The sequence below is a fragment of the Esox lucius genome, chromosome 13 (assembly GCF_011004845.1).
Source record: "Esox lucius isolate fEsoLuc1 chromosome 13, fEsoLuc1.pri, whole genome shotgun sequence".
NCBI classification, from domain to species: domain Eukaryota; kingdom Metazoa; phylum Chordata; class Actinopteri; order Esociformes; family Esocidae; genus Esox; species Esox lucius.
Window position 1 is genome coordinate 33,096,566 of NC_047581.1, and position 19,534 is coordinate 33,116,099.

The 19,534-nt window shown below is 44.5% G+C and overlaps 1 protein-coding gene across 7 annotated transcripts in view; it reads left to right on the top strand.

The window, feature by feature from the left end:
- Window positions 1-19,534, top strand: part of grid2 (glutamate receptor, ionotropic, delta 2) — a 351,085-nt gene that overhangs the window by 260,811 nt on the left and 70,740 nt on the right. For all 7 annotated transcript variants that reach the window (XR_001198414.4, XR_001198415.3, XM_013136897.3 and 4 more), the window contains 2 exons: window positions 14,930-15,031; window positions 19,273-19,470. Coding sequence is in view for 5 of the 7 variants with exons in the window: in XM_013136897.3 (XP_012992351.1) it covers window positions 14,930-15,031; window positions 19,273-19,470 (300 nt within the window). In the remaining 2 variants the exon portion in view is untranslated. The remainder of the gene's footprint in view (window positions 1-14,929; window positions 15,032-19,272; window positions 19,471-19,534) is intronic.

The following is a 19,534-nucleotide window of genomic DNA, read 5'->3' on the forward strand; positions in this document are numbered from 1 at the left end:
GGAAAGTGGGATCTACAAAGGCTTTGGGAACATTGGAATAGTTAAAATTCACATATGCAAACCAAACCTCACACAGAGCAGATAAATGAATTTCTCCACAATCGTATTATGGAATAATATTTTAGAGTGTATGAGTCACTGTGCCTTGAGTAGATTTCCTGATACAGTAATCTAGAAGAGATGGATGTGTTTGTTTTGTTTTCATACCCTAGCTACACCGCTGTAAAGCCCATACTACACTGATTACAGCCGGGAAGCCCTTCTTATTGGTCCACGGTTCTACCAACCCTCTGTAGCTGAAAGATCACTGCTGGCTATCACCCCCCCCCCACCCCCCCCGTGTGGCTAACCCCTCTCCTCCCCCAGTACTCCTCCTGCTCCCTGTCTCCAGCCCCAGCCCCTGCAGGTCTAAGCTGCATTACAGCGTGTAAACCCGGGATTACAGCAGGCGGCTTCGCGTCTCTTGCCATGCCTCGCTGTGCCTCTGTGGATCAGCACGGCTCATTTCCGCCGTGGCGCGGTTCTCCACACTCAGCGTTCCTGTCTCCCCCGTCACCGCGTGGCGCTCCGTCCGCCCGTACCTCGTTAACCGGCCACCGCAGATCACAGGACGGACAGTTGGACTCCCCGCTCGTAGTGCGACCGTTGTCCGTCTCTCTGTCCTTATAGGTTATATGTGTCCGACCAGGCTGTCGTCATGGGACAGGCAAAATGGCTGGGAGATTATGTGTTGGTGTGACGAAAGGTGCGGGTGTGAGTTTGGAAGGCTGTGAGAGGTGTCAGTTTCGGACAAAGCCCCCCCCCCCCACACACCCCGGGGCCCAAACCTTCAGAACGATGATGTTGTAATGTGAATTTGAAGTTGGAGGAGCGGGGGTTGTGAAGGTTGTCTCCCCGGGAGACGGTTGTTCGGCAGAAGGTACATCTGAAACACTCAGACACCGTGACAACGGGCCCACGGGTCAGTCTTCAGCACGACTGGCACAGAACCCACAGCAAGTCTTAAAACACCTCTAAATGGACGACTCTGAAGCCCCCCTCCCCCCCAAAATAAAAAAGGAAAGGAGATACAGTAAAAATAGAACAATTATGTAAATCTGTTTTGCTCAGCAGCACTAAATACTGCACATACTACTGACTATTCATGTTTAATAATTTACAGTTCAGGCTGATTTAGCAAGTTCAACAATTTCTTCTGCTTTCTAAGTTCTGAGTGGGGAATCCCTGCTGGGTTAATTATGATGTGTTTTCAAGGTTGCAGGCCTGTTAAAAGACATGGTGTCCTCTTGAGATGTGCAGATGGACAGACAACTAACGTCCCAGAGAGGGAGCACTTAACCACCCTCAGTTTAACTATTTTTATTTTTTTTATGCGCACCCACCTACCCTTCTATAAGCCCCGCCTTCCGAGGCTCATCCTCGGCACGCCGCTCCCTTGTGTTTTGGCGCTCCACCCAGCATGCTTTTATCCTCACAGATCCTCTGCAGAGAACACCCTGTCGGCCTTTTCCGCACCCCGACAGTCAGTTATGTCGTTCTCATCTTTGTGTCTTTGCCCTCTTGTCTTGGTCAATTCCATTGCAACCCCCCCCCCCCCCCGCTGCCACCACCCCGCGCACATTTCTCTGGCTCTCTCCCCCTGTTTTACTTAGCTCTCTGCTCTGTCGTGATTGACAGAGCTCCTTAAGCTTGAGCCTGCTGTGCTTTAAATATGAAACAGGGCCTGCGTTTGAAGCCGACTGCTCTCACTGTTTGGCTATGAGGCGTGTTGTGGAGAAGATGGTCCGAGAGGTGAAGAAAGGAATCCTGTTTGCCTGGCAGCACTGATACAGACTGGGGCCCACCATGGCTAGCGGGGTGTTGTTGAGCTGCAGAGCGCCAGACTGAAGGGCCCTGTGGGATACCGTGTTTGCCAGCGAAGGCTCCCTAATCACAGGCTGGCGTTCGTCTCCAACTGGCTGCTCTGAGACAGAATTAGAGCCGGTGTTGATTGGACGAAGCGGCCTGCATCTGACCCAGGTCGTCATGCTTCTGTATCCATGTCCACTCAGACATCAGCTCCACGGAGGAGATGTTGGATGGACCCCGTGGGACAAGCACTGTGGGAACCTGATGAGCACACTACTCAGAGACCGTGGACACTCAAACACACACATACATTCTCCTGTTCACACTGTCATTAATTTCAGCTTTGTTTTTCCTCATTAATAGTGCGCTGTAACACGGAACAAACATTTAATAGATTACAATATTTTTTTACGTAGTTATTTTCATTTATGAAATGCAACTCCAGTTTTAATATGCATGCACAATTAATTGAATTGGCAGGGAATATTCACCATAATCTTTTGATTAGGGGCAGAATGGGTAATTGTTCACTCCATTCAATAACAAACCACTATTGCAAACTCAAATTGAAATAAATGTCTCCAAAGTACTGAGATCAATACAGTGAATGTTGGTGCAACTACCATATTGTTTATTTTAAATTATATTATTAATATGTGATAATGTTGTTTTCTACTCAGGCATTGACTAGCATACTCCTAGTAAATTGTGCAAAACTTGTGTAAAGTTATTTTGGGCATAATAATGGTAGGATGATTATAAATAAATGATATTGCGAGGTTGACATTTTCACTTGAATTTTTTACCCCTTTAATACTAGAAAGACCAGACCATTGTGAAAGCACCTTTGTAACAATGAACAGTCATTTCCACTCAAACATTCTAACAGGCTAATAAAAATATTTTATATGCTATTGGAAGAAAATAATTGAGTTACCTCTTGGGTATCATTAGAATACCATAATAAATTAAAATTTCAAGTAACATAATAGCATTACCTAATCTTGCTCTAGGCTATCTGTGACCGTGTGCTTGTGTGAAACATTGGTTACCCTTGGAAAAAATGTTATATTCAAATGGAGTTCATCTCTTCAGTTTTGAGATTATTATGCAACGACAAGTGTTTTGTATTGTTCCTTCTGCAGTTCAGAAATCAAAACACATTACCTGTGACTTTTGCCCCAATAAGTAATGAGCTCTTAAAAACAGCTTATGACATGGAATCGAAAGTTGAGCAACATCAGCGATGACCGCTCTTATTTAGTAAGCCGAGAATGATGGGAGATATATCATATTCCAAAATGTAAATTAGGTTTGAATCAAAATGACACATTTGGCCTTTATAGTTTATTAAAGCTGCGAACAGTATACACTATATGGGAAATGGGCCTTTTTTTTTTTACAATAACGAGAGGAAGCAATCGAAACAGCCTGGTACTCAGGTGGGAAATCAGTGTCAGCCTGGTCATTAATACGTCTGGGGTGCTGACCCCACTTGTGACTGGTAAAAGAAAAAGAATGGAATCACTTATCACTTACATAGCGCAATGTTAATTGACCACTTTGGGGCATTGAAATGGACGTCCTTGTCTCTGCATCAGTCGCTCCACAGATTGTGCTAAACAGCAAGTTATAATTGACTGATAATAAAATAATAATAAGTTAGCCATTGTCATCGTGGCGATCGCTAACAGCGGATCTTTTGAGCTGGCGCTTGGAGGACACGACGGAACTGAAGAAGCAGAGAACAAGCGAGGGGTACACATCTTTGTTACAGCTTATTTCAGTGATTGACATGCACTTCTACTCCCTGTGCAGCGTTTTGGGACTCAAGCTAGCCCAATATTTTTTCACTTGACAGCCTGTTTCCTGCTACATTTTTGTCAGTTGTCCTCTTTAATTTGTTGGTCAGTGGATAAAGTAACTAGTTGGCTGTGACTCACGCCATAACATTTAGTCTGAAAATGACTTTGTTACAAGTTGTTGTTGCTATCATGTAATCACTGGCTGTCAAAGGGGACCCTCACTATTGTAAGTTCTTTGTACTATAAGATGAGGCAGAATTAGCCATGTCACTGATTGTACCCTGTCTGCTGCATAGAAGAAACAGGCTTTGTCAGTAATTTGTAATTCCTGTTGGAATAAAGTAGAGGATCGCCGCAGATGTTTCTGTTGCTGTGGCCAGCGGGTGGTCTGCTTGCCCAGGCCACTGCCTCCAGGGCGACACGTCTCAGGACACTTACCTCGCTCATTCCCACTGTTTTTCCTCTGTCAGATGTAGCACAAAAATAGCCTTTGTTGTTTCTGGACGTCCACCCAAACATTTCACAGGCTGCTTGGTGTACGGTTTGGATTGTGGAGACCCTGTTGAATGGCCCAGTTAAATCCATCCCGTGATTCCACGGATACAAAGCCTTTATTTCTACCTTGTTATTGATTCTTATGCGCTTATTGGAAAAATAAAACAGCAGAACAGATATTCCAAATTCAATTTGAGGTTTGAGTAAATAACTTTTTTTTTTTGTCCAATGCATTTGGTGAAACTGATTATGAGTTGGTGTATTGGGATTAATCCATTCTGAGCTCTGCTGTCCAGTGTTCTGTCAAAGATAAAAGCTATTCTCTTAAAGGTTAATCCATATACCAATTAAATTGTTGTAATGTTAATTTAGTTGTGTGAGTAGAATTGATGAGGATGTTCAAGCCAATAATAAGGCATTTCCCAATAAACAGTGTGGTCAGACATTTTCTCTTCATTAACAAGATAAGGTGAAGCTACCCACGTTAAAATGACTGGACCAAATGAGTGTTCTTGCACTAACGATAGTGTCATACAAATCCTCCCATTATTACTCAATGCTCTCTGACCCTTTAATTGTTCCCTCAAAATCCAATTTTGTTTTGAAAAAACTGTTCAAACACGTCAATGACTCGGTAACTTTTGAGGAAAAGCTTTAGACTGCACATAGGCTTTATTTGTAACTGCAATACTGAATGTAGGCCTCCCACAGAACTTACATACCAACAGTCTTTTTAACAAAATACATGATAACTAACTAATGGATCATTACAGATGTAAAACTGCCTTTCTCAGGTCCAGAACCACATAATTTGTTGTTGGTCACTGGTCAGATGCGCAACTCACTAAGATTTTAGAGCAGCTTAACTACAGCAACTTTATACTAACACTGCTTGAATGGAAAGGATCCAAACAGGACCAGAATTGTATTGTTTATGTATTGACATTCCGGACAGGTAACTATCTGGCCTTTCTGTTGGGGACGCGCATTGTAGCCATCTACACAATAAACCAGCACGAAATGTTTGATGTGACCAGGCCAGGGGTGTTCTTTTGGTTCAGGAATATACAGACAGTCTTTTGACAGAAACGGGGCGCAAACATTCACGTAATCCATGATATGACGCAGACAATGAAGGCAGAATCAGAGAAGCCATGTTTTAAAACAGTATTTACCCAAGTCAGCCCGTCATTCAAGTGAGTGTGCATGTAAATCGCTATGGAGCATCTGCTAAATGACTAAAATAGAAAAACAAAAAGCCATTTTACCCATGGCATGACACAAGGTACATTAACTTTGTCATTAAGCTGATTAGGGCAGTTGGCTGAGTGTGGAATTACTCACGTAAACACCTTTTACTTCTCACCTTGATTGGTGTAAGGTCAAAATCAAAGTAGGCGTCAATACATTTTGAAATGTTTGGACATGGAAGCAACTCAATCTGACTTCCTGGTGGCGTATTTGATCTGTGCATGAGACCCAGCCTCCCATGCGCTACGGGAATAAGCCGGGATGAACTGAACGTAGACGTGTTAAGTTGTTTTCACATCCAATCTGTTTACGTCTGTTCCCAGGATCAAAAAGGCTTCCCAAAGACAACATGGCCCATTGAAAAAAGAAAAACGTTTGTTTTGGTTGCTGATCTCGTGCATTAATCTGTCAAATCGGTTAGGCTGAATTCAGATGTGTCCGTGTAAATAGGATAATTAGGGAAAATACGAATCTATCGACAACGTTTCAATTGAGTGATTGAATGAGTCTGACTGAGTTCAATAACTGTATTGTTGTGTGAACGGAACCACGCCCGTTGTGTTTGCAGAAGCCCCAGGGCAAACACAGTATGGATGGGACCTCCGTAGCCTGTGGGATGGGACCCCATTAGCCTGCCTGGGACCACCACTGTCAACGTTCCCCTCCTGAATAAAGAGGCTAGGTTTATGGTTACACAGACACACCGTAAATATAACCAAATAGGCCAATTCTCACAACCCATAAAACCTTCATGGGGGGCGCGGAGTTAAGAATGTCACATAACTTTTTTTTTTACTACGCTGGCATCTGGCATCTGGCTTGGTCGGATATAATGTGGATGAAGAAACGGCCGTTTAAACACACTGTAACAGTGACAAGCACCTTGAGCCGTGGCTGGTTGGGCATCTGATACCGTAGGTCCCAGAGGGTCAGAGGTCTTTAAGCTGAGGAGAGGGGGCAGACTTCACACCCCAGTGATGCCTAACAGTGTGAAAGAAACAGGAGCACACCTCTTTAGGCGCTTTGCCTCCATGATCCGGGTCCCGGAGCGTTTGGTTCTCTGATCAAGCATGAGTATTTTTTCTCTCGCTTCAAGCCAACTGGCTTGCTGTAACGTCATGTAGATTATACATCTATTTTCAGGTATGGATTCCCGGGAAACACTCTAGGAAGCTGAAGCAGGGAACTGAATTTAATTTGTGAAATCGCCCTAAAATGCCTTGACTAAGCAGCCTCAGGGAACATTACCCCCCCCCCCACACCCCCACCCCCACTAACCCCTGTGAGCTGAGACATCTGCTCTATTCAGCTGCTTTTGTATTAACAAGTGGGCAATGGGGTGCGTTGTTTCTGCTGCTATTACTGTGGTCCGTGGTGTGGTGGAAAGTTGTTGGTGTGAACCGGAGCGGTAGGTCGGCCCGGAGCAGTCAACATGGCACCCTTTGAAGAACATGCCGGCTAGTTTGGGGGTCCGATTGAAAGTTGTGTTTAGTGTCCCAGCCAATCGAAGCGGCAGCAGGGGAACTGACACCCAACTGAAGCGCAGCGTCACTTCTCCGGTTCAGCGCCACCCGGCACGACACCAGAACCTCTCTGGGTTGCGGCTCCATGTCCCTAAGGCCTCCACTAAGACTGCCTTGGCAGGCCCCTGTATAACCGCCGAGCTCGGCACACTGGTGGAAGCACAGTGCCGGCCACAGACCAAGTTAATGTGGTACACCAGTCTGCCTGCGTGTACAAGGAAGTGTTAAAGGAGATCAGATAACGCAGATGAGATGTGGCTATAGTGTAGAAATGTCAAGAGGAGCCAGGGATTCATGGTGAACAAAGGGGAGTGTGAAGAGTGTGAAGAGTGAGGCATTATGGGATGCTAATAGTGTCATTCTTTAGCCTATGACTGCAGACACAGGAGAAGCCAGACGCAGTCATTCATTTTTAGCCAGAGGAAATGAGGCCTTATCTGTCCCTCTGATGATAAGGAGATGCACTGGCTCTCTCTCTCTTTCTGTCTATCTGTCTCGTTCTCTCTGACTCTCTCTCTCTGACTCTCTTTTTCATTTTCCTGCCTCAAGAGAGACCACGCTCACCTGTTGGAAGTTGAAGTTACATAACTTAAATGTACAGATTTTTCACCTCTGACTACTAGGCCTATTTCTTGCTGACAGACATTGTTCTTTTAAGCTGAGCAGTTGATCCTTCGGGTGTTGAAACCTTTTTTCTTCTGGAGGAAAAAGTCTAAAGCAGACAGGCTCCGTGTCCTAATAACATACATTTCGGCATGACGCTGATTTCTGTTGAGGTGTTCCTCGAATTTAGCGCAGTTTAAAAGGTTCTCATAACCTTTAAAACTGTGTGTGTGTGTAGGGGTGGGGGGTGGGGTTGGTCTGATGGGCGGCTCGCTTCTCTGAGCACGTCTGGCGGATATTACTTCTCCCCTTCCGGGTGGAGGTGAGGAACAGGGTGGTTCCCAGGGTGACAGAAGAAAGCGTCAGCGTGCCTCTCAGGCCTGCCGTAGTCACCCCCCTCACCGCGTCCGCAGCCCCCGATCACTGGACAGATAGCGCTTTATCGATTAGACATCCTCGACAGTTTTACAAGCACTTAGAATAGCCATTGTGCTGTAAATTCTGCTTTTATGACTCCCTGTAATCATCCGTTCTCAGCTAAAGGCCCTCCATCAGAGGGCACGATGTGGGTACCGCGGTGTTGGCTTCAGTCAGACGTGCACAGGGTAGCAGTAATACAATGGGTCCATGGACAGCTCTAATAACAGGTTGGGATGAAGGAATGAATGAGTGGCGACCATTAGTTGTATATCTATTTTCTACAGCTAGCTCCTCCAGACGGCACAGATGACTTGAAATCAATGGGAGAGCACTTAAATGCTCACTGGTCTTTTTAACCAATTTGAATTAATGATCTTCTCTGGATTGATCTGTCAAGGCACCAGAAGCAATAGCCGGTAGCTTTTTATAATAGATAGATTGATAGAGCATTGCAAAAATACTGTTGATTACCCTAGTGCCGGACTGATTGACATTGTGAATGGCAATGTTTGGCATGCAACACAGAAAAGCCCTATAGAGAACATAGTATTTTCTGGAGACTATTAAAGTGGCCAAAAGCAGATGGTTTTAAAGGATTTCTTGTATTTTCCTTCTGAGGAAGACCACATGTATTAGATACTCTAAAGACTTAGTGGGTGTGCAGATCCCACTTAACTTGACCACCATTAGCATGCTTCTGCTAACAGTATTCCTTCCTTTGCTGTCCTGCCATCGCACACAGGGTGGGAACTACAGTAGTAATCCTAAACACGTCACTGCCCTCCCTGACTATGTCCTAACAGTATTGCCCACACAGAGGGTACATCATTAATTGCCCCCTCAGTCACTTTTCCGATTAGCTATGGAGTAAGCGTGCAGTGTTTTCTTTTGAATTATTATTTATACAGGGAAAACCAACTGAGACTGAGATCTAATTTAAAGTGGTGCCCCAATTTTTTTGCACCAATAAACAATAAAAACAATTTACAAAATACAAAACTAAAGGACATTAAGGATAGCAAACACAACATAAAAAGGTCATTTAACAATTGCCTAAACTGCTTTACATTCCCAGAGTGGGGGGGGCATAGTTGGTAAATAAGTCTGAGGTAACTCTAGTACTGGCCAGTCATAGGTGCTATTTCTCCAATTAGGATTTTAGAATAGATAGTTATGAAGTTTCTGCGGGATGTCCTTATAAAAGTTACAACTGAATCAATATCTGCAAGACCACGTAGTGATCACAGTGTTTTCCATAACAAAACCCAGTATAATAACATATCGTAATGTTGCTGTAAGATAAAAACACCACTTTTTCTTTAATGTGGTCAAAACTCAACATTGCATGGCACCAGGGGAAAATAGGTACAACATACAGAGTGGTCCAGTTGGCAACAACATCTGCTCTGAAATGTTTGATGTGCATCATTCAAAACAAAACTGTAAGCTACTTTGAAACAACGCTGGAAAAAATACCTAAATCCAAATCCCCATAAAACTGATTGACATGAAATGGTTACGTGGTAGAATGATGCTGCATGGAAAACTTGAGGATTTTGTTTTACAGTATAGTAAGCTAACTATGCTATTTTATCGTGTTTTATTTGGTAGAACGCTTTGATCATTGTGATCTTGTAGACATTGTTTCTGCTTTAATCCAATTTACTCACATGAGCATCTCCTCACAAGGTTGAGAATGGTCACAGGACATTATCGGCACATGTGCAGAAGCTTCAGGAAGCTGCAGGTCTTTTGCTCTGGCAAACTAAAGATCCTGAAAAAGACATATGTCTGCATAACCATAGCACTACAGCACAACCTGCAGGCTGTGAATAACGCAGCAAGTTTCAAAAAGGAACAAGTTTATTAAGGTTCAGACCTCGTAAATCTGCATACAATGAACACACACACGCATCCCGCACACACACACACACACACACAGACGCATTTTACATTCAATATTTGTTTTTCAGCTCATATTACCTTGGGTGAAAAAATTATTTGCGACATGACAGGCAAAAGTGGAATGCAAATGTGCTGTCTGAAGTAATAAACTGTCAGAGAGTGTAAGTGGAGGATCTGGAGTCTGAGCGGGTGGACTTAAAGCCACATAGCATACTGTCTGACCTTTACATCGCTTTCATGGATTATTACTATCCTGACAACAATGGCGGGATTCTTTGGAGCCTAGACAAGAGACTGAGTGAGAGATTGAGTGAGAGAGAGATAAACAAGGATTTGCTTTTTTTATTTTTTATAATGAATTATGCATATTGCCTTCCTTGAGGCAGTGCAGTAGATAAAATAGATTGACAGTAGGATTGGGAAAGAAAGCTCTGGTACATCCTCCTCTTGTTCGAGGCCTCAGCTCCTCCGTCTCATCTGTTGTCTTTCAGCTCCGCTCCGTTTCTTCTGCGGGGACACTAATACGGTCTGATCTCAGTCGCAATAATGTTTTATTGCTGAGAATAAAAAACACAGGCAAGAAAACAAGATTTGTGGAACAGTCAAATAAAACTTGCAGGTCTGAGTCTCGGAATAGGAACTGCTGATCTAAAATCAGTTTAGTCCTTTAGATAATATAGAATGAAGATACAGGGGTTGACCTGATTCTGGATCAGCTCTCACTTTTCAAATTCTTCTGCACCTTTTACTCATCTGATGTGGCAGTTTGCTTACGGAACCCCGGTGTCCTCAGTGAACACGCCTCCACCCCAAATGCAACCCTGTGCCCTACATAGTCCACTACATTTGACAAGGACAGGCAGGTCATTGTTTATAGTAGGGCAATGTAGGGAATCATGTGCCGATTTGGGATGCAAACGGTGGCTATTCAGAGCACCATCTGCACCTCTGAAGTGGAGTAGTCATCTCAGATAAGTGTCTGTGTGTCTGTGTGTGTGTGTGTGTGTGTGTGTGTGTACCCATATGTGAACTGTATTGTCAGTGAACCAGGGTTATTAAAAAGAAACTGACTACATAAAGACTTAGAACAAGGGCAGGAGGGACACAAGCACACGTCATGAATCAATAAGTTGATTGCGTGAAACGTTCTGAGAATGTAATCACATAGACAAATGGGTTTACTTCACACATTGGGAAATTATTGATTGCATAATGCAAGGCACTAGCGTAAGTCAAAAGACATCACTCAACTGAGCATTGATAATTGAGTCACGAGATAACAAGAAAAAAGCGTGAAAAAATAATGATTAATTAGGGTGACAGCCTTCGAGGCTGAACTAACACAAGAAACGTAATTCAACCTTTTGCCACAGTTTAAAACATCTTAACTGATGTTAAATATGCATTCCTCGACCAACCGCCAGGCCAACCCAGAGGTGGAATATCCAATCAGAATTATGTAGCCAACATTCTCATAGCTGTGGGATGGACTGGGTTGAGGGCATGGGGCTGAGGACCTATGGCAGGTTAAACAAGTTGAGATGTGTCCCACTGATCAGACAAATTGCCTCTGAGACCCAACATGGATGCACTAGTGTTTTCCAAATACATTCCAATTGTCGGCCCTCTGGGGACTGGACAGAGACAGGCAATCCATTTTCCCGAAAAGACCCTAGTCCATTGTTTTTTTATGCCCTTATTTTACCGTGTTAGTAAGACTGGGAACACATTCTCATTTTCAGCAACGAGCTGGGAGCAATTGGCGTTACGGTCACCTTGCCGGCATCAGTGCAGTGCTTTTTATTGATCCATCAAAGCCTTTCACACCGTTGATCACTCGCTGCTCATTCAGAAATTGTCGTCAATGGGCCTGGATCAGGCTGCTTGTAGCTGCTTGGAAATTACTCATATGACAGCTTTCAGTGTGTACTCACAGATTTTAATTTTTTTTTACAGATCAAAGGGGGTCCCTCAAGGATCGATTCTTGGTCCAATTGAATCTTCCCTATACGTTAATGATATTGGCCTTTCTGTTGAAGGTTGTAACCTGCGTCTCTGTGACGATGACACTGTGTTATATGCTGTTGCTCCCGTGGTTGACCAGGCTCTTTGTGGACTTCTGTCTGCATTTGATACCCTTCAGAGATCTCTTTCTGATTCGAAGTTGGTGTTAAATTCTGAAGAAATCGAATGTACGTCATGTTTCTAAATCTCAAACTGCGCTTTTAAATTGGGCTTTATTCCTCTCGACGGAGCTCATTTTGAACGTTTCCCTGCATACAAATAACTGGGCATATGGATGGATTAAAATCTTTCCTTTAAAAAACATGTAGATGAACTTGGGGCTTAAAATTGTCTTACTGAATAGAAATAGGTCATGCCTTATGTTATCTAGCAGAAAACAAATTGTCCAGTTGACTTTCTTACCGGTTATTCATTATAGCGATATTATTTATACAGTGTGGAGAACAAGTATTTGATACACTGCCGATCTTGCAGGTTTTCCCACTTACAAAGCATGTAGAAGTCTGTAATTTTTATCATAGGTACTCTTCAACTGTGAGTGACGGAATCTAAAACAGAAATCCAGAAAATCACATTGTATGATTTTAAGTTGAAGTGTACCTATGATAAAAATGACAGACCTCTACATGCTTTGTAAGTAGGAAAACCTGCATGAATGCTTCTCTGTTTTAAAACCTCTCAATATAGTGTATCATAGTGCGTTATGCTTTATTAAAGGTGATTGATTCAGTACACATCATTGCTCTCTGTGTCAGAAAGTAGGCTGGCCCTCTTTGACGTAATGTAGATTCATGCATTTCAAACTTTTTCTAAGGCTTTCCTGCACAAAATACCACCATACATTACTTCTCTGTTGACATACAGAAATACAAACGATCAAACACGGTTTCAGGGATGGTTAACTCTAGAAATACCTTCAGTCTCACCTGAGTTTTTTCTGCTCCTCCTATTTGGAATAAATTCCAAGATCATTTTAAACTGAATGAATTTGTGCCACAAGGGCAATTCAGAAGAATGATAGAGGAATATTTCCATGAAGAATGTGTTTGTGTTATGAATTGTGTGTTGATGTTTCATTTAAATTTTTTATTTTTTGGGTTGTGTTCCCCATACTTTTGTCGATGCAGGGTTCAACCACAAAAGAGACCTTTGGTATAAGCATTGCGTCCCCTGATAAAGTAAAGGTTAAATATAAATAAATAAATCAGTGATTTGAAGTAGCAACCTTTCAGTCTCTTACCTTCAGGCTGGCATGGTGCCCACAACACCTACAGTTGTGCTCATAAGTTAGCATACCCTGGCAGAAATTGTGAAATGTTGGCAATTTATTTTGAAAATATGACTGATAATGCAAAAATATATATATTTTATTTAAGGATAGTGATCATATGAAGCCATTTATTATCACAGTTGTTTGGCTCCTTATTAAATCATATTGATAACAGAAATCACCCATTGATAACAGAAATCACCCAAATGGCCCTGATCAAAAGTTTACATACCCTTGAATGTTTGCCCTTGTTACAAACACACAAGGTGAAAATGGCAATTAAAGGTGAATTTTCCACAACTGTGGCTTTTTAAATTGCAATTTGTGCCTGTGTATAAATAGTCTTTGAGTTTGTTAGCTCTCACGTGGATGCACTGAGCAGGCTAGATACTGAGCCATGGAATGCAGCAAAGAATTTTCAAATGTCTTGCGTGACAAGGTAATGGAACTTTATAAAGATGGAAAAGGACATAAAAAGATATCCAAAGCCTTGCAAATGCCATTCAGTACTCTTCAGTCACTTATTAAGAAGTGGAAAATTCAAGGATCTCTTGATACCAAGCCAAGGTCAAGTAAACCAAAAAAGATGTCCGCCAAAACTGACAGTAGAATTGTTTGGGATGCAAAGAAAAACCCACAGGTAACCTCTGGAGAAATACAGGCTGCTCTGGAAAAAGACGGTGTGGTTATTTCAAGGAGCACAATACGACGATACTTGAACAAAAATGAGCCACATGGTTGAGTTTCCAGAAAGAAACCTTTACTGCGCCAATGCCACAAAAAAGCCTGGTTACAATATGCCTGAAAACAGCTTGACACGTCTTACAGCTTCTGGCACAATGTAATTTGGAGTGATGAGACAAAAAAGAGCTTTATGGTCACAACCATAAGCGCTATGTTCGGAGAGGGGTCATCAAGGCTTATACTGAACAGAATACCCTCTGTGAAGCAGGGTGGTGGCTCACTGATGTTTTGGGGGTGTTGTCCAGCATGACAATGACCCTAAGCACAAGGCCAAGTTGACCCTTCAGTGGTTACAGCAGAAAAAGGTGAAGGTTCTGAAGTGGCCCAACACAGTCTCCTGACCCTAACATCGAACCACTATGGCGAGAGCTCAAACATGCAGTTCATGCAAGACGACCAAAGACTTTGCATAACCCTGGAGGCATTTTGCCAAAACAAATGGGCAGCAATACCACCTGCAAGAATTTGGGGCCTCATAGACAACTACTACAAAAGACTGCACGCTGTCATTGATGTTAAACGGGGCAATACACAGTATTAAGAACTAAGGGTATGCAGACTTTTGAACAGGGGTCAGTAAAAAAAATTCTTTGTTGATATGTTTTGTTTTATGATTGTGCCATTCTGTTATGACCCACAGTTGAATGTAAATCCCATAAGAAATAAAATACATGTGTTTTGCCTGCTCACTCATGTTTTCTTTACAAATGGTACATATATTGCCAATTCTCCAAGGGTATGAAAACTTTTGAGCACAAATGTATGTCCTCCTGTGTTTTGGAGTATATCACATTCCCAGTTGTCATGAATGTGATATGCTAAGGACATTTTCCAAAACCACAATGCAACAGTTCTGAATATTGCCCCTTGAGGTAATTTCTCATTAGTAACATACAATAGTTGCTGCATACATTTTCGTACTGGCCCCCTGCGTCCTGCTCTCACCAAGTCACAGGGGGCCGAGTGAAGCGTATTCTGAGCCAATCGTGTAATCTGTACCCTAGGGCCATTATAAACTTTACATCCTGCTTGTCTTCTAGCTGGCCACGTGGGACCCAGTGCACGGCCTCAACGGAACACTTACAGACAGGAAGCTGGAGAACAACATGAGGGGCGTGGTTCTACGTGTCGTCACAATCCTGGTGAGTTTTGAGCTTCCTGGAGGGTCTGTTAGGGCAAGGTTCAAATTCAAACTGTGTGGTAACCCCTTAAAAGAATAATTTTCCAATGGTCCCTCAAAGATCCTCTTGTAGAACCTTTTGTAGGTAGTTTTTGTAGGTAAAATGGTTCTTCAGGAAACCATTGAAGGCAGTTCTTTGAAATAATTTTCCTTAAAGAACTAACAGGGGATCCCCCACAGTTTAGATTTTTAGAGTCTAGTACCCTTTTCAAATGTCGGAACGAAACCTTCTGAAAATGGTTTAGAACCACCACTTTACTGGCATTTCCAGTCTGTAAATAAATGTCAGTCTGAAGGAGGACAAACTTCCATCCCTAGGCAACCAGAACTGTCAGTCAAATTATCTTGAACTAAATTAGCACAGCTTACCTGTCTGGAGCCTGGGCGCACACCGCTGTCTCTTAAAAGTATGTTACGGTTGATTTGTAACATGACTTAATAGGATATTTAGCAGAAATAAAAGGCATCTTGCTACCCAACCATAAACAAATGGAATGAAAACAAGACATAGCACATCAATCAAAACGTTTGCCGTTGCCAGGGAAACAATACTGACATTCTATGCCGGGGCAGAATTCTCATGTCTTAAAGGGTACAGTCGCTTCTGATGCACCGCTCCTTTTATTGTCAGAAAGGTTATCAGTTGCCACTATCGACACGTTGCTGACATTGTATGTCTGAATATAGTATTTATGATGCCCACTGCTCTGTAAGAGCCTTACACAAGGTTCTGCGGGTCAGTAGAGCATTTGTCCTACTGTGCTGGTAGCTAAGGTTGCACTTTGGTAAGGGATACTGGGTCTAGATGTGTACCTGGGATTGCACTTTACACTGCTGTTAGACGGACATGGCGTCATAACGATACCACACTAGGCTCCACACTCTCGGCTTAGGTCGGGATGTCTGTTCCCGGACCATAAGTGGACGGGCGCTTCAGTAGAAGACATTTTGGAGGATGAATTGAGACCTATTGAGCTTCATTATATTGAGATACGAGTTTTGCTATCTCGCCTTCAGCACTGATTTGAGTGAGTCCCCTGAGTATTTTAAAGATTCAGAGCTTTAAATTCTTCATATCCCAGCTTTGAAGTCTGGAAGAAAGAGATGATTCTACGACCGGCTTTCTGTCCTTTTTTCCTTTCTGATTTTCAGCCCTGTCAAAAAGAACATGAAGTACGTTTCTGAACATTATCTATTTTCACAGAAAAAGTGCGCAGGGGATGGGCTTGGGTGGTGCATGTGCGTTCCTTTGAGTTTGCGCATGCATGCGTGCGTGTGTGTGTGTGTGTTTGTGTGTGTTTTCTGTTTTTCTGTGTCTGTGTGTGTTTTCTGTTTTCTGTGTTTTCAGTACTCACACCGACACAACAGAGATGGTGGTGAAGACCTCTGGAGTATTTATCTTCTGCACTTTCTCTTTCTCTTTGTCCTCACCCACAGTTGTTCTGTGGATGTGGGTGCGTGTGTGTGTGTGTGTGTGTGTGTGTGTCTGTCTCACTCTCTCTCTGGCTCTCTTATTCGCTCAACCTCCATGACTGACATCCTCTGTGAAAGGCCTCCAGTCAGAATCCGAGTGACATTTCTGGAGTGGACAGAATGGCCCTGTGTATGGGATGTAGACTGTTAGATAGGTGACCGATTGAGGGTGTGTGCTAACTGTACGCTATGTTACATCCCGTCAGTCTGCAGACCCTGCACTGAGGCTTTCTGATGCCCGCCCCTGGCTTTGTTCCTTAGGCAGCGCGTACACTGTCGTTGACTGGCCACGCCTCTCTTGTCGGCAAAGAAGAATTCGCAGTGACCCGTTTTAGACGTTGCACAGTTGTTCATTCCGCTATGACGACAGTAAAGGTCAAAGGCTAAATTAGTTCTTAATTTAGCCAGTGTTTTTTTGAAAACAGGCAAAAGCCTAAGAAGTTATCACACACATTTGCTCATAATATTTAATTAAGATGAAACCTAGAATTTTTTTTAACGGACCCTTGATATTTAGACTTCGATTTGTCCTTGAAATCTGGTTGAAATAGGTCCGCAATAGGTCCAATCGATTTGTTGAGAACCGTGTTGACTGTTCACGTGGGAGGGGGAGCTCAGGGGCAACCTTAAAGAAAGACTTCGTGCCACTCCACGAGACCACAGGCTCCCCACACATGCTGCTGGTTGGATGCTAACCGCGTAGCCGCGGTGGACCACCGCTGGGATTGCCAGAGTGCGTCGGGGATGGCAGAGAGCAAGTAGCACCCGTGTCCTGTCAGCCCAGGCACTTTGTACCCACCTGGACCGGCGCCGTCTCCAGCGGTGCTGCTGAGGCGACCTGTGGAGTGTATTTAAAGCGCGCGGCCCTGCCACACCGGTCACCCATCGATTTACTGCCTGGCCGTCTGGGCCTTCTGAGCCGTCATCTATTTGAGTGGAAAATTGCCATTTTCAGCTCAAGTGTTGCTTTAAAAAAAAAAATAGAATAGAGGCAAAAAAAATAAAACACTTACAAACCCGAAGAGCTCTGTGTGCGTGTGTGCCGGCAGAACGTGGGAGGGAGGATTCCGGTGGGATGTTTGACAAGGGCTTGGCTGCTCGCGGGGACATATGGTGGGGGGAGACGCGGGAACAGTGGGATCTAGGGGCTTTGTGGAGTACCGTACATCAAACCTGCTGGCTGAGGGAACGTCTCCCTCCACGCCGCCCGGTGGCGGCGGGCTTTTCTTTCCGGGGCTGTGGTGCATCGAGCGAGCTTTGTGAGACCGTCATGACCCGATCAGGCGGAGCGGAAGCCCCGGTCCAGGGTCCGGGGAGGCGCCCCACCTCTAAACGACTCCACCGTGCCCCTTGGGTTCCGCACGCGGCGGCTGTGCTGGCGCCATTGAAATGAGCACTGAGCGGCCGGTGGCGGTGAGTGGACGGCGTGGGGCTGTTTTCGGGACGCCCCGGGACGACAGGCCTCAAGCTGGACACTCAGTGTCAGAGTTGAGAAGCCGCGTGTGTATTTTTGGTTGCTGCGCCTCGAGTAGCGAAGCCTTCCTGCTACGGACTGACAGATAACACTATCGTTTCCATCCAGACTGTTCTGGAGTATGTCTGAGCAAATACCTTCCCTCCAGCCCAAACCCACACACAGGCACTTGGACTGTATGCATCTGCCCACGCAAACATCCTGTCTGAACAGGTGGATCTTTCTGAATAAACACGCTTAGGGGCACACGCGCGCGCACACACACACACGCGCCCACACACACACGCGCGCACACACACACACGCACACACACACACACTGACGGAAAGCCACTGCTTCACGCAGGGACACACACGGCTAGGGGAACTACACACTCCCTCTGTCGTTTTAGTCGACATACCCCTGTAGGAGCGTAAAAGACACGTCTCTCAGAGGTTTCACACATACTACTAATATCCTCACTCCCGGGGTAGTCCAGGACCTGGGAACAGTTTGAACCTCTGCGAGCGACGCAGTACGGACGTGAGAGCTGTGCTATAATCGCAAGCTAATCGATGCAACACCAAGCCGCTGTGAGCTGACGGCAGCGCAGTGGAAGGGCGGGTCCTCAGAAACACGTGCCAGGACGCGGCCGGAGCTATGTACCGAACGGGCTGGCGGGGTGGCTAGGTACCGTGGATGGGTGTCGCGGCGCACCGGGGGTCCTTCTCTGATTGATGTTGCCTCACGGCTACTGTGGGAGTTGGCATGCATGTCCACTCTCCTACTAATGGCTTATTGAGCGGCGGGGTGGGGGTTGGGGGGGGATTAGAAAGCACTGGCTTAATGTGCATGCCCGGTGAAGTCAATAGCACCCCCTCTGTAATAAATCTGCCAGACATATTCCCAGAAACATTTGAGTCATCAATAGGGATTTATTAATGAGAGAGGAAGCCAGGACGACAAAAGGGCTACTGTTTCTGCTCCCGGTCCGATGGTCCTGACTGGTTGCGGGACACTCAGAGACAATTTGCTGGTGTGTTTGTCGTATCAGTATCTTACTCCCTGTGTTTTATCCCAAAGATTTCTATATCTCTCTGTTTCTGCTTTCTCTTACTTTCTCTCTCCTCATCTCTCTCTCTCTCTCTCTCTCTCTCTTTCACTACTGTCAGTTATGTGCGTGTTGAAACGATGGTGGTGAGGACACAGGACCAACCAAAGCCACGTTTATTACATTTTGTCAACAGTGGAGCAGTAAACATTTCTTTTCCCTGCAGGAAGAGCCCTTTGTGATGGTGTCAGAGAATGTCCTCGGGAAACCTAAGAAGTACCAGGGATACTCCATCGACGTGCTGGATGCTCTCTCCAACTACCTGGGCTTCAAGTATGAGATCTACATCGCGCCTGACCACAAGTATGGCAGCCAGCAGGCCGACGGGTTCTGGAACGGGCTGATCGGGGAGCTGGTGGCTAAGGTGAGATTCTGAGGGCTGTCTCTTATGGGACCCCGTTCTCTGAGTGCTGATCAAAGGTAGCGCA